The sequence below is a fragment of the Arvicanthis niloticus genome, chromosome 8 (genome assembly GCF_011762505.2).
Source record: "Arvicanthis niloticus isolate mArvNil1 chromosome 8, mArvNil1.pat.X, whole genome shotgun sequence".
Taxonomy (NCBI): domain Eukaryota; kingdom Metazoa; phylum Chordata; class Mammalia; order Rodentia; family Muridae; genus Arvicanthis; species Arvicanthis niloticus.
The window spans coordinates 32,258,177-32,273,358 of NC_047665.1; the positions used below are offsets into that span (position 1 = coordinate 32,258,177).

The 15,182-nt window shown below is 42.9% G+C and overlaps 1 protein-coding gene across 4 annotated transcripts in view; it reads right to left on the reverse strand.

Moving 5' to 3' along the window:
* Mboat1 (membrane bound glycerophospholipid O-acyltransferase 1) overlaps positions 1–15,182 on the reverse strand; it is a 103,022-nt gene that overhangs the window by 33,304 nt on the left and 54,536 nt on the right. For all 4 annotated transcript variants that reach the window (XM_076939211.1, XM_034510637.2, XM_076939212.1 and 1 more), the window contains exon 4: positions 8,981–9,076. In XM_076939211.1, coding sequence (XP_076795326.1) covers positions 8,981–9,076 — 96 coding nt within the window. The remainder of the gene's footprint in view (positions 1–8,980; positions 9,077–15,182) is intronic.

Genomic DNA, 15,182 nt, shown 5'->3' on the forward strand with positions numbered 1-15,182 from the left:
TTTTCTACATGAGGCTAGCCTCTGGCATGCCTGTGAGGGACTATCCTGAACTCACAATGGAAGCACAAGAAGAAAGGCAAAGATTCACAGCCGGTTCCCTCAGGCAGCTGAAGCGTGTCTTCTCACAGGGAGCCTTGTGAGCTTGAGCTGTGCTCTTACTTTTTACCATCCGTCCTCAGCCACACCCTTAGATTTCCATGCTCATGGATCTCAGGCTGTGCCCTGGGTCCTGTGGACGCCTCTGAAACCAAAGGGGACAGGCCAGCATGGGGAGAAGAGCCGTCTCCCTCTGTGCCATCCTCACCCCTCGATTAAAACAATAAACAACAAAAATCATACTTTTTATTCTTGCACTTGAGGTGATTTGTAATTTGAATAAAGAAATATAAGTGAGGAGGAAAAAGGAAATATAAGCACAGAAATGAAGTAAGGAAAACCAGGCAGATGAATATTAGTCTGGGGCAAACAGACAAGCAGTGATAATCCCCAATCACAACCACCCACAACAATGATAGCCAAAACACACACATTCACACACACTCACACCTCATTTCAAAGATTTAACCTCTATTCTTTGGCCCTGACCAAGAACTTCTCATTTCAATGGGGCACTGAACAAATGGAACAGCATGACTTCTGTCTGCAGAATTAAGCTCTATGTGACTGTGCTAAAGACCAAACACCTTGCAGTAGCCTGAAGGGGGAAGGATGTGATGAAAAGCTATCCTTCGAATCTCTTAGCACATGTGTTCTCGTTCCATATAGAACCCAATTACGTGGACATCGGGCTGGCCATCAGGTGGGTGGCCAAACATCATAAAGCAATAGAGGAAAATACCACCCAGGGACAATGGGGTGAGTGTCCACCAGTAGGAGGGGACTGAAGTCATAGTTCTAATGTGCACTCAAGAACACAAATGGTGCATATTTCAAATGTTAACCATGAATCTCCGTGATCTGGTAATATGCATTTAAATATATTTAAATAACATCCAGGAGCTGCCATTATGATACTACTAATAAAACAATTATAACATCACTAGTAATGGGCCCTCTAGGAAGAGGCCGTCTCATGTTTGCCATTTCTTCCCATTGCCTCTCTACAGATACCCAGGTTCAGAGAAAGAAAAAGATTCATCTTACATGCTTTAATAAACATTTTCTTCTTCCTCTGCTTCTTTTGGGGAGAGGGGGGTGAGATAGTGTCTCACTCTGTAGCCAACTCTGCCCTCCAACTCAGGATAATCCTCCTGCCTTAACCTCCTGAGAGCTGGGACTGCTGAGGTGAGCCATTATACCTAGCTTTAAAACCTCATTACCAATGGCAGCATTAATTAGCTCTCTGATTTAATTGTTCAGATTTTTTTAGACCATTTAAGATACTACCAGTTTTTCCCTATTAATGAAAATAGCTAAAACTCCTGAATAAATGTATTTCCTTACCGTAATTCAATTCCTATTAATTTCGCCTATTATAGAATATGAACTTCAAAGGAAATTCTTTTTTGAAACTTGCCTTCCAGAAGTGTTAGATGTATTTATATTCCCACCGGCAGTGTGAGAGAGTTCACATTCCATGTTTTCAAAAACACTTTGGGCGACCTGAATTGCCAACATGAGGGGGGAAATTATCTGCCTGGATCTAGCCTGGACTGGAAAAAAGAAGTAAGAGTTCTTCTGGCTGCTGCCCTCAGAAAAAAATAACTTCCTTTGCACCCTTCTGTGAGAGCAAAATGAAGAATCAATTCACTACAATAAGCTTTAAAAACATCAGCTTTTCTACAATTGCAGAGCTCCCCCAGGGAGAGGGGTGTATATTCTAATGCCTTCTGTAGCCACATTCACAGAGAAAACATGAAGATATTCACAGCTATTAACACATGTATCGATTTAAATTCCATTAGCAGCCCTGACGAAGTACATCGTCCATCATGTGTGTTTTCTTTCCAGGTTCAGCCCACAGCGACTTGATTACTTTTGAATGATAAACAAATTCTCAAGTCTTGAAATAACCTAAAGTCTAAGTGCATATGTTCACCCAAATTAAAGATATCCATATACGTTCTGACACTAATCACATCCAATCTCACTAAATGCCTGTCTGTCCTCTTACACTAATGGTACAATAAAGAGAGCTAAGCACTAGGAGTCCTGCTCACTAGACAGATGCTCTCACAGCCAGCTGCTTTGCGACGAAGATCTGAAACTTTATCTCATGACCAAGTCTGAAACACCATATTTCAACTGAAAGAAATAGCAAGGTTAAGTCAACTCCGTTGTAAAAGGAAGCTTGTGGCTGCCACATATTTACAGTAAGAACCAGCATTCTGGGCCAGTGAGATGGTTCATCCAGTAAAGTGACTGCCACCAAGCCTGAGGACCTGAGTTCATTCCTCAGGACTCACACAGCATATCCTCTGACCTCCAACACAGGTGCTGTGCCCTGTACATGTACAAATGCACACACACACACACACACACACACACACACAACCTAAATAAGTACAAAATATTTTTAATATTTAAAAAGTAATAATGTTGATCATTTTTAAAAAGAATTAACATTGGTAAAGATTCCCTGTAATTGTCAATTTGTGATTGAAACCCTTTGTCAATTTCAGGATGGGGAGTACTTCTCCATTTATGTTGATGGACATTAGCCAGGAAGATAGGTTTATAACTGCCATTTTCATTTTAAAAGGAAAAGGAAAATATGAATAAATAAATGTTAACAAGACAGAATGGTTGTGTACACCTTTAATCCCAGCACTTGGAAGGCAGAGGCAGGTGACTCTCTGAGTTTGAGGCCACCCTGGTCTTACTGAATGAGTTCCAGGACAGCCAGGGATACAAAGAAAATTTCTCAAAATAAATAAACAAACGAAAAATAGAAACAAACAAACCTCCATGTAGTAGACAGCATTGCTACTTAGCCATCAGAAAACCAAGTCAGGGACAACCTCCAAACAGGAGGCACGCCCTCTGTTTCTGCTTCCTAAGCATTTACCTGCATGCTGAACACTCGCCAGTTTTGTGTGTAACCTTCAGAGATTTCTTACAGGAAATTTTAAAAAAAGAAAAGAAAAGAAGCCACAAAATACACACCACTTAAGGAAATTCACCAAGACTCTGCCTGCAGAAAGAGGCAGGAGCTAATTTGCACCTTCCTTGTAAGCAAACACAGCATCAGCCCTGTGGTGTAAGCCCGTGACTATTTTCCCCAAATGCCCTTAAACTTCCTCTTCTAGTAACTTTCCATGATTTGACCATACTAAAAATAAAGCAAATGATGCCGAATGTATGATGCATACCCATAAACCCAACATATATCTGAGAGTTCAAGCCCAGTTTATGCTATGGAGAAGAAACCAACCTGGAATACACAGCAAGACTGTCTGGGGTGGGATAGGGCGGGGCAGAGAAAGAAAAAGAAAAGGAGAAAAATTTAGGATGCTAACAAGACAAATGAGGGAGGAGGCATAAGAACATCCCAGTCAATGGTGAAGTGAATTGACAGGAGATGTGTGTTGATCCATCAAAAGCTAAAGAACCATGAGTCAATGCATATGAGTTGCTTAAAGCTGCTAGGACAAATTGTCACACGCCGGATGGTTTACAAAAACAAAACTTGGGTTCCAATTTTTAAATTCATGCTTCTCAACAAAAGCTAACCAGATGCGCACAGTGGTGGCACTTTCTGGAGGCTCAGCAGGGCAATCTGCCCCAAACTTCTTCCTGACTTCTGCTGGTTGACAACAATTCTCACCCTCGCTGGGACTCAGGCTACACCTCTGGTTTCTACCTCCACCTTCACACCGTCATCTCCCCTCTGTGTGTGACTGGGTCTACCTACCCAGACCCTCTTACCAAGGCACCAGCCAGACTGCATCTAAAGCAGCATTAACTCATGGTCACCCCATCTTGATTGGTCACATCTACAAAGATGCTATTTGGAAATGAGGATGGAGCCCGAGGCGGAGTGGACAGGAGTTTGGGAAGGACACATGCGATCTGGACATGGCTACATGTTAGATTTCTACATGGTCTGGATTATGAGAGCACAGTCATTCTGCAGCTGTGCCCATTTCTGTGTCTCATCTGTGCCTGCTATACACAGACTTCCCAGTCTATGTCTGCTGAATACTGAATGAAGGAGCCTTTGATGTAGGACCAAGGCCTTTCCTTGGCTTGTAGCTCTCCTGCACAATGGCAGCTCTTGCATAAACCCCACCTGATATCTCTAGGGTCATTTCCTCTAGCATAAAATCATGCTAGAGGGAGGTTTAAAATAAAGGGTGTTTGCAAAGTAATCTGAACAAAGAACCCTTGATATTTGCAGCATTCTCCAATGCTCCCAAACAGCCTCGTCCACATTAAATTCAACAGTCATTATCTTTAATGTACTAAACTTCCTTCGGTGGCTTTCCAAAGTCCCAAAGCTGGTTTCAAACAAACTACTATCTCTGGTTTCATATCAATATATCCACATTTATTTATTTTCATTTACACATATACACACATATTTATATATGAGTGTATATATACTCAGCTTCTATGTAAACTGAGATAGTTCATTTTAGGTGCCAACTTGATTACATTAAAGGATGATCTTCCTTTTGGATATGTGTATGAGGGTGTTGAGAATCAGAAGTGTAAGTGAAGAAGCCCTACCCTCACTAGGATCCCTAGTGAAATTGTCAAGGAAACGGAAGGCCTAGCCAGGAGAGTCAGGTGTGAATTCTCCTTCTAATTCTGTGCTGCAACATCCATCTTCTTCCTTCAGACATCTGAACTCCAAGCTCTTGGGCCTTAGTCTCTGACTCAGTCAGGGATTCTATTGCTATGATAAGACACCAAAACCAACTAGTGGAGGAAAGGGTTTATTTGGCTTACATTTCCATATTGATGTTCATCATCAAAGGAAGTCAGCACAGGAACTCAAGTAGAGCAGGAACCTGGAGGCAGGAGCTGATGCAGAGGCCACGGAGGGGTGCAGCTTACTGGCTTGCTCTCCATAGCTTGTCCAGCCTGCTTTGTTATAGAAGCCAAGATGATCTTCCCAAAGGTGTCTCCACCCACAATTAGCTGGACTCTCCCACATCAATCATGTATTAAGAAACTGCTCTACAGCCTGCCTACAGCCTGATCTTACAGAGGCACTTTCTCAGTTGAGCCTTTCTCCTCTCCACTGACTCCAGCTTGGGTCAAGTTGACATAAACTAGCCTGCACAGGCTCTGAGATACAGCAGCAGCCCCTGAGCCTGACTACCATCAGCCTCAGCCTGGGACTTACAACTTCAGGTGCGACTTCTTGGTCTTCACAATAACATGAGACAATTATCTTAATAAATCCCTTAATATATGTGTGTATGCATGTGTATGCTCATACACACACACACACACCAATGCACACATGCACACACACACAGTCACAAACACATAGTTATCCCCTGTTGTTCAGTTTCCCTGGAGAGCTCTAACATACATAAACACAACTGGAATAAAGCAGGGTAGAAATCACAGAAGACACATGTAGGGGGTTGGTCTGGTACGTCTATGTGTTCAAATGCTAAATACTGACCCTCAAGATCTGGTTGCCCACTGATCAGGAGATCCTCATGTACACCAAATGATAGTACATTCCTTGCTTCCCAAGTTAATTGATCAATAAAAGGCTAAAGCCTCTGATTGGGCAGTAAATAGAGGTAGGCACATTTTCAGTTTTCTGGCTGCGCATTGCAGGTAGGGAGGGGAGGGAGAGAGAGAGAGAAAAAATGAGGAGGAAGCCACCATAAAAGGAGATGGACCATGAGCACATGGCCAGGAGAAACAGCAAATATCAAGGGACATACAGCTGGGATGTAAACTAGAAGAGCTACAAAATCTGCCCAATCTAGGCTTACAGCTTGTAACTAAAATACCTGGACTGTGTGTCTCTTATACAGGCTAGCAAGAATTTACAACTTCTTTTACAGACACTCATAACTGATAAAAGTGCCCACAGCTATCAGCTATAGAACTTGCTGTCTATATAAATGGACTTGGTATAATATGATTAACAAGCAATGGCAACCCCAGCCAGTGACACCTAGGCGACAATTCTCTTGCTACCCAGACTACTGCATGACAGGGACAGGGGTCAGGGGTCAAATGGAGAAGCTATAGAGGGTGGCCATCAGGGCATGGAAGTGACAAAGTGGTCTTTTGTTAGGTATTTTGTAATAACCAAGTTTCAAGGCTAAAGGATTAGTCCAAGCCTGAAGGACTGAACTAAACCAGCAAGTGCAGACCCTAAACTTTTATTAACCACATAATATGGGTAGGAGATGACACCAAGGGAGAGAAGAGTGTGACAATTCTGGGTCACTACCCACTTCGTAGACCATCCCTCTGGCAAGAATAGACAGAGACTTGCAAGGTACCCAGCCTTGCAAGGAATCTCAGACCTGGCATGGCCCAGTATAATGACAATTTAGTGAGTTTGGTAATGTCCAGGCTGCTGACACTGTGCCTGCCCTGTTGGTAGCACTAAATTGCTGCATACATCAAGGTATGGACACTTCTGCCTTAAAAGATATATACAAGAAATATGTGATATATATTTTGAAGTAAAAACTATTTGTTCAACACTCAACCCTAAGTGGAATTTCTCTATCAAATCGTCAGGACCCAGGAAATACTGTGGAAGAGGAGACAGAAAGAACGTCCTTTGCAGAACATTATGGCTTATGGTTTCATGTTTTAATAGGATTCCTGAGTGTGTGAACGAGTGGATCTCTATTTATGCGTCTTCTCTTGGGTTCTTTTCCTTCTGTTTGTTTGCAGTTCTAATGTGTTGGGTTTTGTTTTGTTTTATCTTATATGTTATGTTGCATTGTTGTTATCCGTTAGAAGCCTGTTTGTTTTCTAGTGTGAGACAGGGAGAGGATGGGTCTGGATCAGAGGGGAGGCTGCGGGCAACTGGAAGGGGCAGAGGAAAAACAAAGCTGTACTCATGATATTTGGTTAATATCCCAACTGCTATATATAATGGGGCTATCTACTAGTCTCCTAAAAACATTGGAAAATGGGCTGAAGGGTTTTCTATTATTATTATTATATATATATGATGCTTTTCTTGCATGTATTTCCATGTACCAGGTGCAAGCCTGGTGCCCAAGGAGTCCAGAGTAGAGCATATGATCCCCCCGAGACTGGAGTTCCATATGTGTGAGCTGCTGTGTGGCTGGGTGCTGGGAATCATACCCAGGTCCTCTGGAAGTACAGCCAGTGTACTTAACTGCTGAGCTGTCTCTCCAGCCTGAGCTGAAATATTTTGTACGTTCATTTGTGAAGCACATATTAAGTGCCTAGAACCCATCTTAGTAGGACGCCCCAGTGAAACCAAAACATGAATAAACTCTACAAGCAGTTGTGTTCCCACTAAAAGCCTAATTTTAAAACATATTTATTTATTTTTATTTTTTATATAGATGGATGTTTTGCTTGTGTGTATATCTGTATACCATGTATGTGTCTGATGGCCTATGGGGCCAGAAGAGGGCATCAGATCCACTGGAACAGCAGTTATAAATATTTGCTAGCTGCTGTGTGGGTGGCAGGAATCAACTGTGTGTGCCTGGTCTTCTGAAAGAGCAGTCAGTGCTCTTAACCACTGAGCCATCTCTCCAGTCCTTAAAGGCTACTTTTAATGCCGAAACATCCTGGCTATTTTATTGTCTTCGTTGCTCCTTTATTTTCCATAGTTTACAAACAACACACATCATTAAAAAGTAAAAGTAAGGGTGTGAACTGGTTTCAGGATAATTGAGGAAGCATTTCATGGTTTGAGGACAAGACAGACACGCACAGGTGAAGCGGGAAGCAGAAAGTTGTCGGGGGCGCAGAGGTAGGAAGATCCAATGAACAGAGAGTCTGTGACAAGATGGTGATCCTGGAGATTTAAATATAGCAGTTCCTTAAACAAGGCACATTTGCCTTCCAGAGCCTGCTTGTGTTGGGACAACTTTGTGACCCAACTTACAAGTTCCCGGGAATGAGCTGCAATGTGTTACAGGACTGTATTCCAGGCATCATCACCCAGCTGACCTAGCATCTATGCTTGAACTGCATGTATTCATGAAAGCTGTACCATCCATACACTCGAGATCCTCAAATTATTCAAAAGACAGCACGCTTGCTCCAGGCTGCAGGCTTTCCACACCTTTGCAGATAATTGCATGCCTGGCACTCACAGGTATACCTCTGTATGGGCTTCTCATTGAGCCCACTAGTGAGTCACATTCCAGTCCCCAGTCATACTGATTTAGTGACTGATGGAAGAGGGCCCAGTCCATTATGGGTGATACCATCCCTGAGCTGGTGGCCCTGCTTCTATAAGAAAGGAGGCTGAGAAAATCATAGTGAGTACCCAGTAAGCAGCACCCCCTCCATGACCTGTACATCAGAGCTCCTGTCTCCAGGTTCCTATCCTGCTTGAGTTCCTGTCCTGACTTTCTCTGAGGATGAACTGTGATTTGGAAGTGTAAGCCAAACAAACCTTTTCCTCAATAACCTGCTTTCTGGTCATGGTGTTTCACTGCAGCAATAGAAACACTAAGACCAGAAGCACAGTATAGGCTTTAGTGTTTGCAGGCCATATGTACAACTACTCCACCCTGCCACTGTATTAACAAAAGAGACTGCAGACAAGGCATAATCACGTGCCTAACTCTGTTCCAATAAGACTGAAAAGGGAAATGGGAGGGCTCTGAGGCTCCTGGGTTGGACCTTCTTGCTTCCTTCTGTGACCTGCTTATGACTGTACGAAGTTAACAGTATAGAACAAGTACATTTTCAACCTCACCTTCATTACCGCAGTGTCTCGCTGTGATTTAGCGGGGCATGATTATCCTTAATGTGTACTTGGTGTTTATAGACCCGGAGAGACCTAGTCAAGGTCTTCAGTCAAACACACCCCCCTCCCAATTAAGATACTCACCCAGAAAAATCTGTAGTGAGAATTCCATAGTGGAAGATGTATATGCGGCTGATGTGGCATATCGTAAGGTAGCCCATTGCTACAAAAAAGGAATACCTGAAATCCAAAACACAAGGGACCGGATTAATGTGCAAGACAGTAAGGTGCTCAGTAAATGCTCTTTGTTCTCTCTCTCTCTCTCTCTCTCTCTCTCTCTCTCTCTCTCTCTCTCTCTCACACACACACACACACACACACACACACACACACCCTCTGCAAATGATTGCTCACAAAGTCTTGAATGGTCCAGCCACATCCTTGTCTATCCCATCTCCCTCCCCTTCCTCCCACTCCACTGAGCCCTTTGTCTTTTCTTACCCAGACTACAGCTTTAGCAGCAAAAAGATCTGTGCACCAAGTGTGTACAGTGTCCACTCAGAACAAAAGACAGCATCAGATTCTCTGGAACTAGCATTACAGGCAGTTGTGAGCCACCATGGAAGTGCTGGGAATTGAACCTGGGTCCTCTGGAAAAGCAGCCGGTGATCTTAACTGCTGGGCCATCTCTCCAGTCCTACTTCTGAGCATGGGCAGTTATCATCAGACTCTAGCTTCTTCAGCCTTCCAATGTGGGCTCAGTACCCAAAGAGCTCCAGGCTTTAGTGCCAGATAATGACTACTGAGATGTCAAAATTCCTGGACTAAGGAACTACAGGGTTCTGACTTTCTACAGACAGCTATTGTCGTACTCAGCTTCTATCATGTAAGCCAATCTAATAAAGCCCCTTTGTTACATGTTATGTCTGTCTGTCTGTGTCTCTTTCTGTCTCTCTGTGTCTCTATGTCTCTGTCTTTGTCTCTCTCTCTGCTCTCTTTCCCCTCCCCCTCTTGTGTGTGTGTGTGTGTGTGTGTGTGTGTGTGTGTTTGCACAGTGTCTCACCATGTAACTTTGTAACTGTAACTGGCCTGGAACTCATTCTATGTATACCAGATTGGCCTGGAACTCACAGAGAGCCACTTGCTTCTGCCTCTGCCTTCCAAGTGCTGGGATTAAAATCATACACCATCATGTCTGGATATGTATGCATATTCTAATGGCCTCGCTTTTCTAGAGCATCCACCCTCTCACACCACACCTGTTCCCCGAGCCCAGCACAAGTCACTGCTTAGCTGTTTGAATTCTGCTAATACAGAACACTAATAAATTAAAGTCATCCACATGGATGTCTGCTTCCCAAACTCACTGGAATTTTAAGCATCTCAGCCCTCAGCCTGACACATGGATTGGGGGCAGGGAGGGTATCAGTGACTATTGTAGAAATGAATACGTTTACCATTTTAAATGTCTCAGGAACCCAACAGATAGAGAGACATAAATCCAAAAGCTTTAACTTCTAACATATGTCATAAACCAGGGAAGATGAATATTCTGACATTAAATTGTACTGAAATTCACATGTTCACATTAAAATAACTCATGAATTCTAGGTCAACCCAGGGAGTAGTAAAGAAAGGAGTATACCCAGATAGTGAGCACAAAGAGTCCTATAAAGCATTACACAACATTAGGTTCTCTTCCATCCTAGTTACGGAGGACGATGCTCCAGCTGAAAAGCAGTGGTTGGGCATTTGCCAACTGTGCACAAAGACCTGAGCCTGCCACTCTGCATCACCAGAAAGAAGAAAGGAAAACAGTAAGTGTCGAATAGCCTTAACCAAAAACTTCAAGATCCAAAATGTTCTCGAATGAAAAATGTTCCTCAATAAAAGAGAGAATAAAAAAGAATGAGTGTCACGTTGGTCCTCAAAAACATTCAGATTGCAAAATATTCCCAACCTTGAGGTTTCAGATTCCGAGAGTCAAACCATTGAGCTCTATGCTCGTCATCCAAAACCTTAAAGCCTTCAAAACTGGAAACACTCCTTTCCAAAACACATTAGATAAAGAATAGTCCACCTAGTCCATACAAAAAGGCTTTCCTTACCTTGGATCCATCCTACATCCCTTCTAAGCATGAAGACAGTCAACAAAGACAATGCCCAAGGGCAAAAGCAGCTAGAGCAGGAAGAGAGGAAGGAAGCCCTCATTGCGCCTGGCTTCCATTCCTTTCCATTCTAGAGAGTTCATGGTCACAAGACAGAAGTAGAAAGCAGATTCATAAGGCAATAGACTCTTCTAGAACCAGGTCAACTATAGTCACACTGTAAGCCTGTTTTTTCCCTGGCTTACAAGGTAAACAGATTCAATGCAGTGGTTGTAATTAAAGCACAGCTGTCAAAAACAGGCATCAGTACTGAATCCTAACAAACCAGGGCAGGGCATTCTTGCCCTGGCTGGACCTGAATCCTCTGTGGTGCAGAAAAGACATTTTGTGAACACAAATAATAAGAGAGCAAACCCCAGCACTCATAAAAGTAATCTGTGGTATGAGAAACTGCCAGGGTGGCTATTTTTGGAAAGAGGAGTGTGACAGAGATTGGGGCAAGACAGTTGGTAGTGTTCTCATGTTGACCTGGCTGGGTGTCATACACATACACACACACACACACACACACACACACACACACACACACACACACACACACACACACACACACACACACACACACACACACACACATATAAAATCAACCTGCACTTCTTTACATAAGCATTAATTTCCTCAATTCAAACAATAAAAGAAAATCTATATCCTACACACTTGTTTTAGATGGACTGTGTTAGCAATGAAATCAAGCATCAACTGATATATTAATCACTATGTACTAAGAATAATGCAGCACACTAAAAAAAGGCTTAGCCTAAGATGTAGCAGAAAGCAAGGGCTCCAGAATCAATTAACTATATCACCAGTACCCAAGGTCTGCATCCTGGAAGATACAAACAAGATCTGCTTAAGCTGGTCCCAGAAGAACAAGTTGACACCTGTGTTTCTAGCCTAATACTGTAACTTGGGATGGAAACAGAGGTTGTACCCTGAGAACTGTCTCAAAACACCCTGGGTAACAGCTAGGCCAGAAATGAGTTCATTGCAGATAGCAGCCAATACTACCTCTCCGAATCTCTTCTCAACCACAAAATAGAACTCTCAGCACTGGACATGAAAAGGAGAACAATTCAGTTCATAAACTCATAGTCCTCAGAATTCTCATTCAAGGGACTTGAGAAGATGGCTCAGTGTGGTAAGACGCTTGCTGTACAAGCATATGGACCTGAGTTCAAACCCCAGCTCCCATGTAAAAAGCTGGTCATGGCTGTTCTTGACTGTAACCTAGCAGTTGTAGGCAGAGACAGGCAGATCCTGGAAGCCTGAGGGAAGGAGAGGCTAGACAAAAAATAGTGAGCTCCCAGTTTCAGTGAGAGACAGTGTCTCAAGTGTCTAGAACCAGAGGAAGATACCTGATATTCTGCTCTGGTCCATGCATGCATGAACACTTGTGCATGTATCACACACATACACCTACACACCACACACACACACACACACACCAAGAGTTATCCATAACCATACAGAAATAATCACAAACTGTTTTTAATTAAAAAGAAAAAAAGGAACCATCATTCACTCTTTTACAGACCCCACCCCTCGTGGGAGTAAGGGAAAGCTAATCCACAGGGAGGCTCCCCTCTCTAAGGGAGGCTCCCCTCTCTAAGGGAGGCTTCCCTCTCTAAGGGAGGCTCCCCTGTCCACCCTGATCTCACATTTCCTAACCCCAACCTCTTGTTCTCTCCCTGCAACAACTCAGAGGAAACAACTTTGGGACACATTTTAGAGCTTCACAGAGTTCTTCCTTTGGGAACTGGACCACTCCCTACTTCTGCAAACTGGCAACCATTCAAGCAAACAGAAAGAGGAAGAACGGGTTTGGGCATCTCTCATTTCACTCTAATGCAGAGCTTTCTGCTACCACAACACTGCTGTGGTGAAAGTCGCTGTCTGTGAACGGCTCAGCTCCACCTAGGGTAGAACACCCCATTCCCAGACTCTGGAATGGAATATGGAAACCTAGGCTTGCCATGGAACAAGGGCTCAGATAAGGTTTTTGACTCTTTCAAAACCAGAGCACACCCCACCAGTGTCATGTAAGTATGAGGAAAAGCTGACAGATTATCACAGATAGGTAACTGGCAAAGTGCCACCCCTAAGCAAGAAGCTGTCTGCAGTTGATGACTGGTGGGAGACACTGGTATATCAACCACATGCTTAGGGCGGCAGGCTGTGTGCTCAGGAATACCAGTAATAGCTAACACAAAACGGAATCCATGTGGTCTTCTGTTTGTTTGGTTTTGGTTTTGGTTTTGGTTTGGTTTGGTTCCTGCTTTGTTTGACTGTTTAAGGGAAAGAATATCAAGTAAAGATGTGGGAGCAGAGATCTGGGCGGAGCTGGGACAGGGGAACAATATGACCAAAGTATGTTGCACCAAAATGTTTAGAGATAAAAAAAATAATAAAAGAAAAAACAATGTGACATTGGAAAAAGGTAAAGGAAAAAATATGTCCTATAAAATGTAATATCATCATTAGTCATTTAAAAGCATGTCTAAGAAAAGACAGCAATCATTTGCACATGCATGTGCGCACACGCACACAAACACACGCACACCACAGCACGACTCTTTTTAAGGCTCTTGTAAGCATTATACATATTGTATAAAGAAATTATCAAATTCTTCCTTCTCAAATTAAAAAAAAAAAAAAAAATGGACTTCCTAACATTCCTCCAGAAAGAAGGATACTATCTTTTCAAGGAGAGGCCCTGAGGAAAGGGAGATTGGAAGTCACATTGCCAACAGCTCATCTGGGTACAAAGTTGGAAGACTATGAAGTTTAAAAGTCTACTTAAAAAATAAAAGACTTTCCTCCAAAACCAAAAATTTTTCATAACTACAAAATTATAGTTTTTAACAAGTGTGGTGTTGGCCTCACTAATCAAGGAGCTTTTCAGGGAAGCCATGAACAAAGAAACATTAAGTGCAAGCATTCTCTCTCTCTCTCTCTCTCTCTCTCTCTCTCTCTCTCTCCCTCCCTCCCTCCCTCCCTCCATAGCCCTCCCTGTCTTGAACTCATAATGTAAACCAGGCTGGTCTCAAACTCACAGAAATCTACCTGCTTCTGCCTCCCCAGTACCGGGATTAAAGGCCTATGCCAATGCACAATGCACATGGCCTGAAAGTATCTTTTCAAAGCACCCAGGCCATGTCCTCCATAAATACTTACTGAGCCTTCACTCTTGCCTGTGCCAAGAATCTTTCTAAACACTGAAAATGCATCATAAGCAAAAGATAAAAGTCTTTATGTTTACAAAATACACTAGAGGCTGACGTGTCGACTCAGCAACTAAGATTTCTTGCTGCTCTGACAGAAGACCCAGGTGTGATTCCCAGAATCTGCATCATGGGGCTTGTAACCTCCTGTAATCCCGGTTCCCAGGGATCCTGTGCCCTCCTCGGGTACCTATGTGCACGTGGGATACATAAACTCAAACATGCACATACACAATATAAATAAAAATAAATCTTTAATGAGTGACTCCATTTTTAATTGTGTGTGCATGTGAATGCAGGTGCCCATGGAGGCCAGAAGGGGAAGCTGGCTTCTCAGAAAGTGGAGTCACAGGCAGGTGTGAGCACCACACATGGATAATAGGGACTGAACTTGGGTGAAGCTTCTCTCCAGCCCCCCCAAATACATTTTATTAATAAAAGAAAAAAACAAACAAATGTAATATTCTAGGGTCCTCAAGAGGCAAAATCAACACTGAGATTTCAGACAGACCACAGGAAAGACAGACACTGTAAAAAAAAAACATACCACCAGTCTATCTGCTGATCATGGGATCCTACAGACTTCAAGGAAGAACTAAACTACTTCTGTGCCTTAAAAGCAAACATCACAGCATAACCTCATTCTTTCTTGTTGAATGGTTTTTCTATATGTTATACATTTCCATATTCAAAAAATACCATTAATGAGTTTTGATATATGCAAACACTCAGAAAATGGTACCCAAATCTGAGACGGGACTTTGCCTCCCATCACCCCTGCACACTTCTTTTCCTGACCTTTCCTCCATCGCCCAGCATCACTCCACGACAGGTAACTTCTGATTCTCTTACCATCATAGATTACTTTGTGTTTTCTAAAACACAGTAGGGTGGCTTCATTCAACACATTCATTTTAAGATGCAAGCATGTCATTCGGTACCTCCTCTGTATACTTC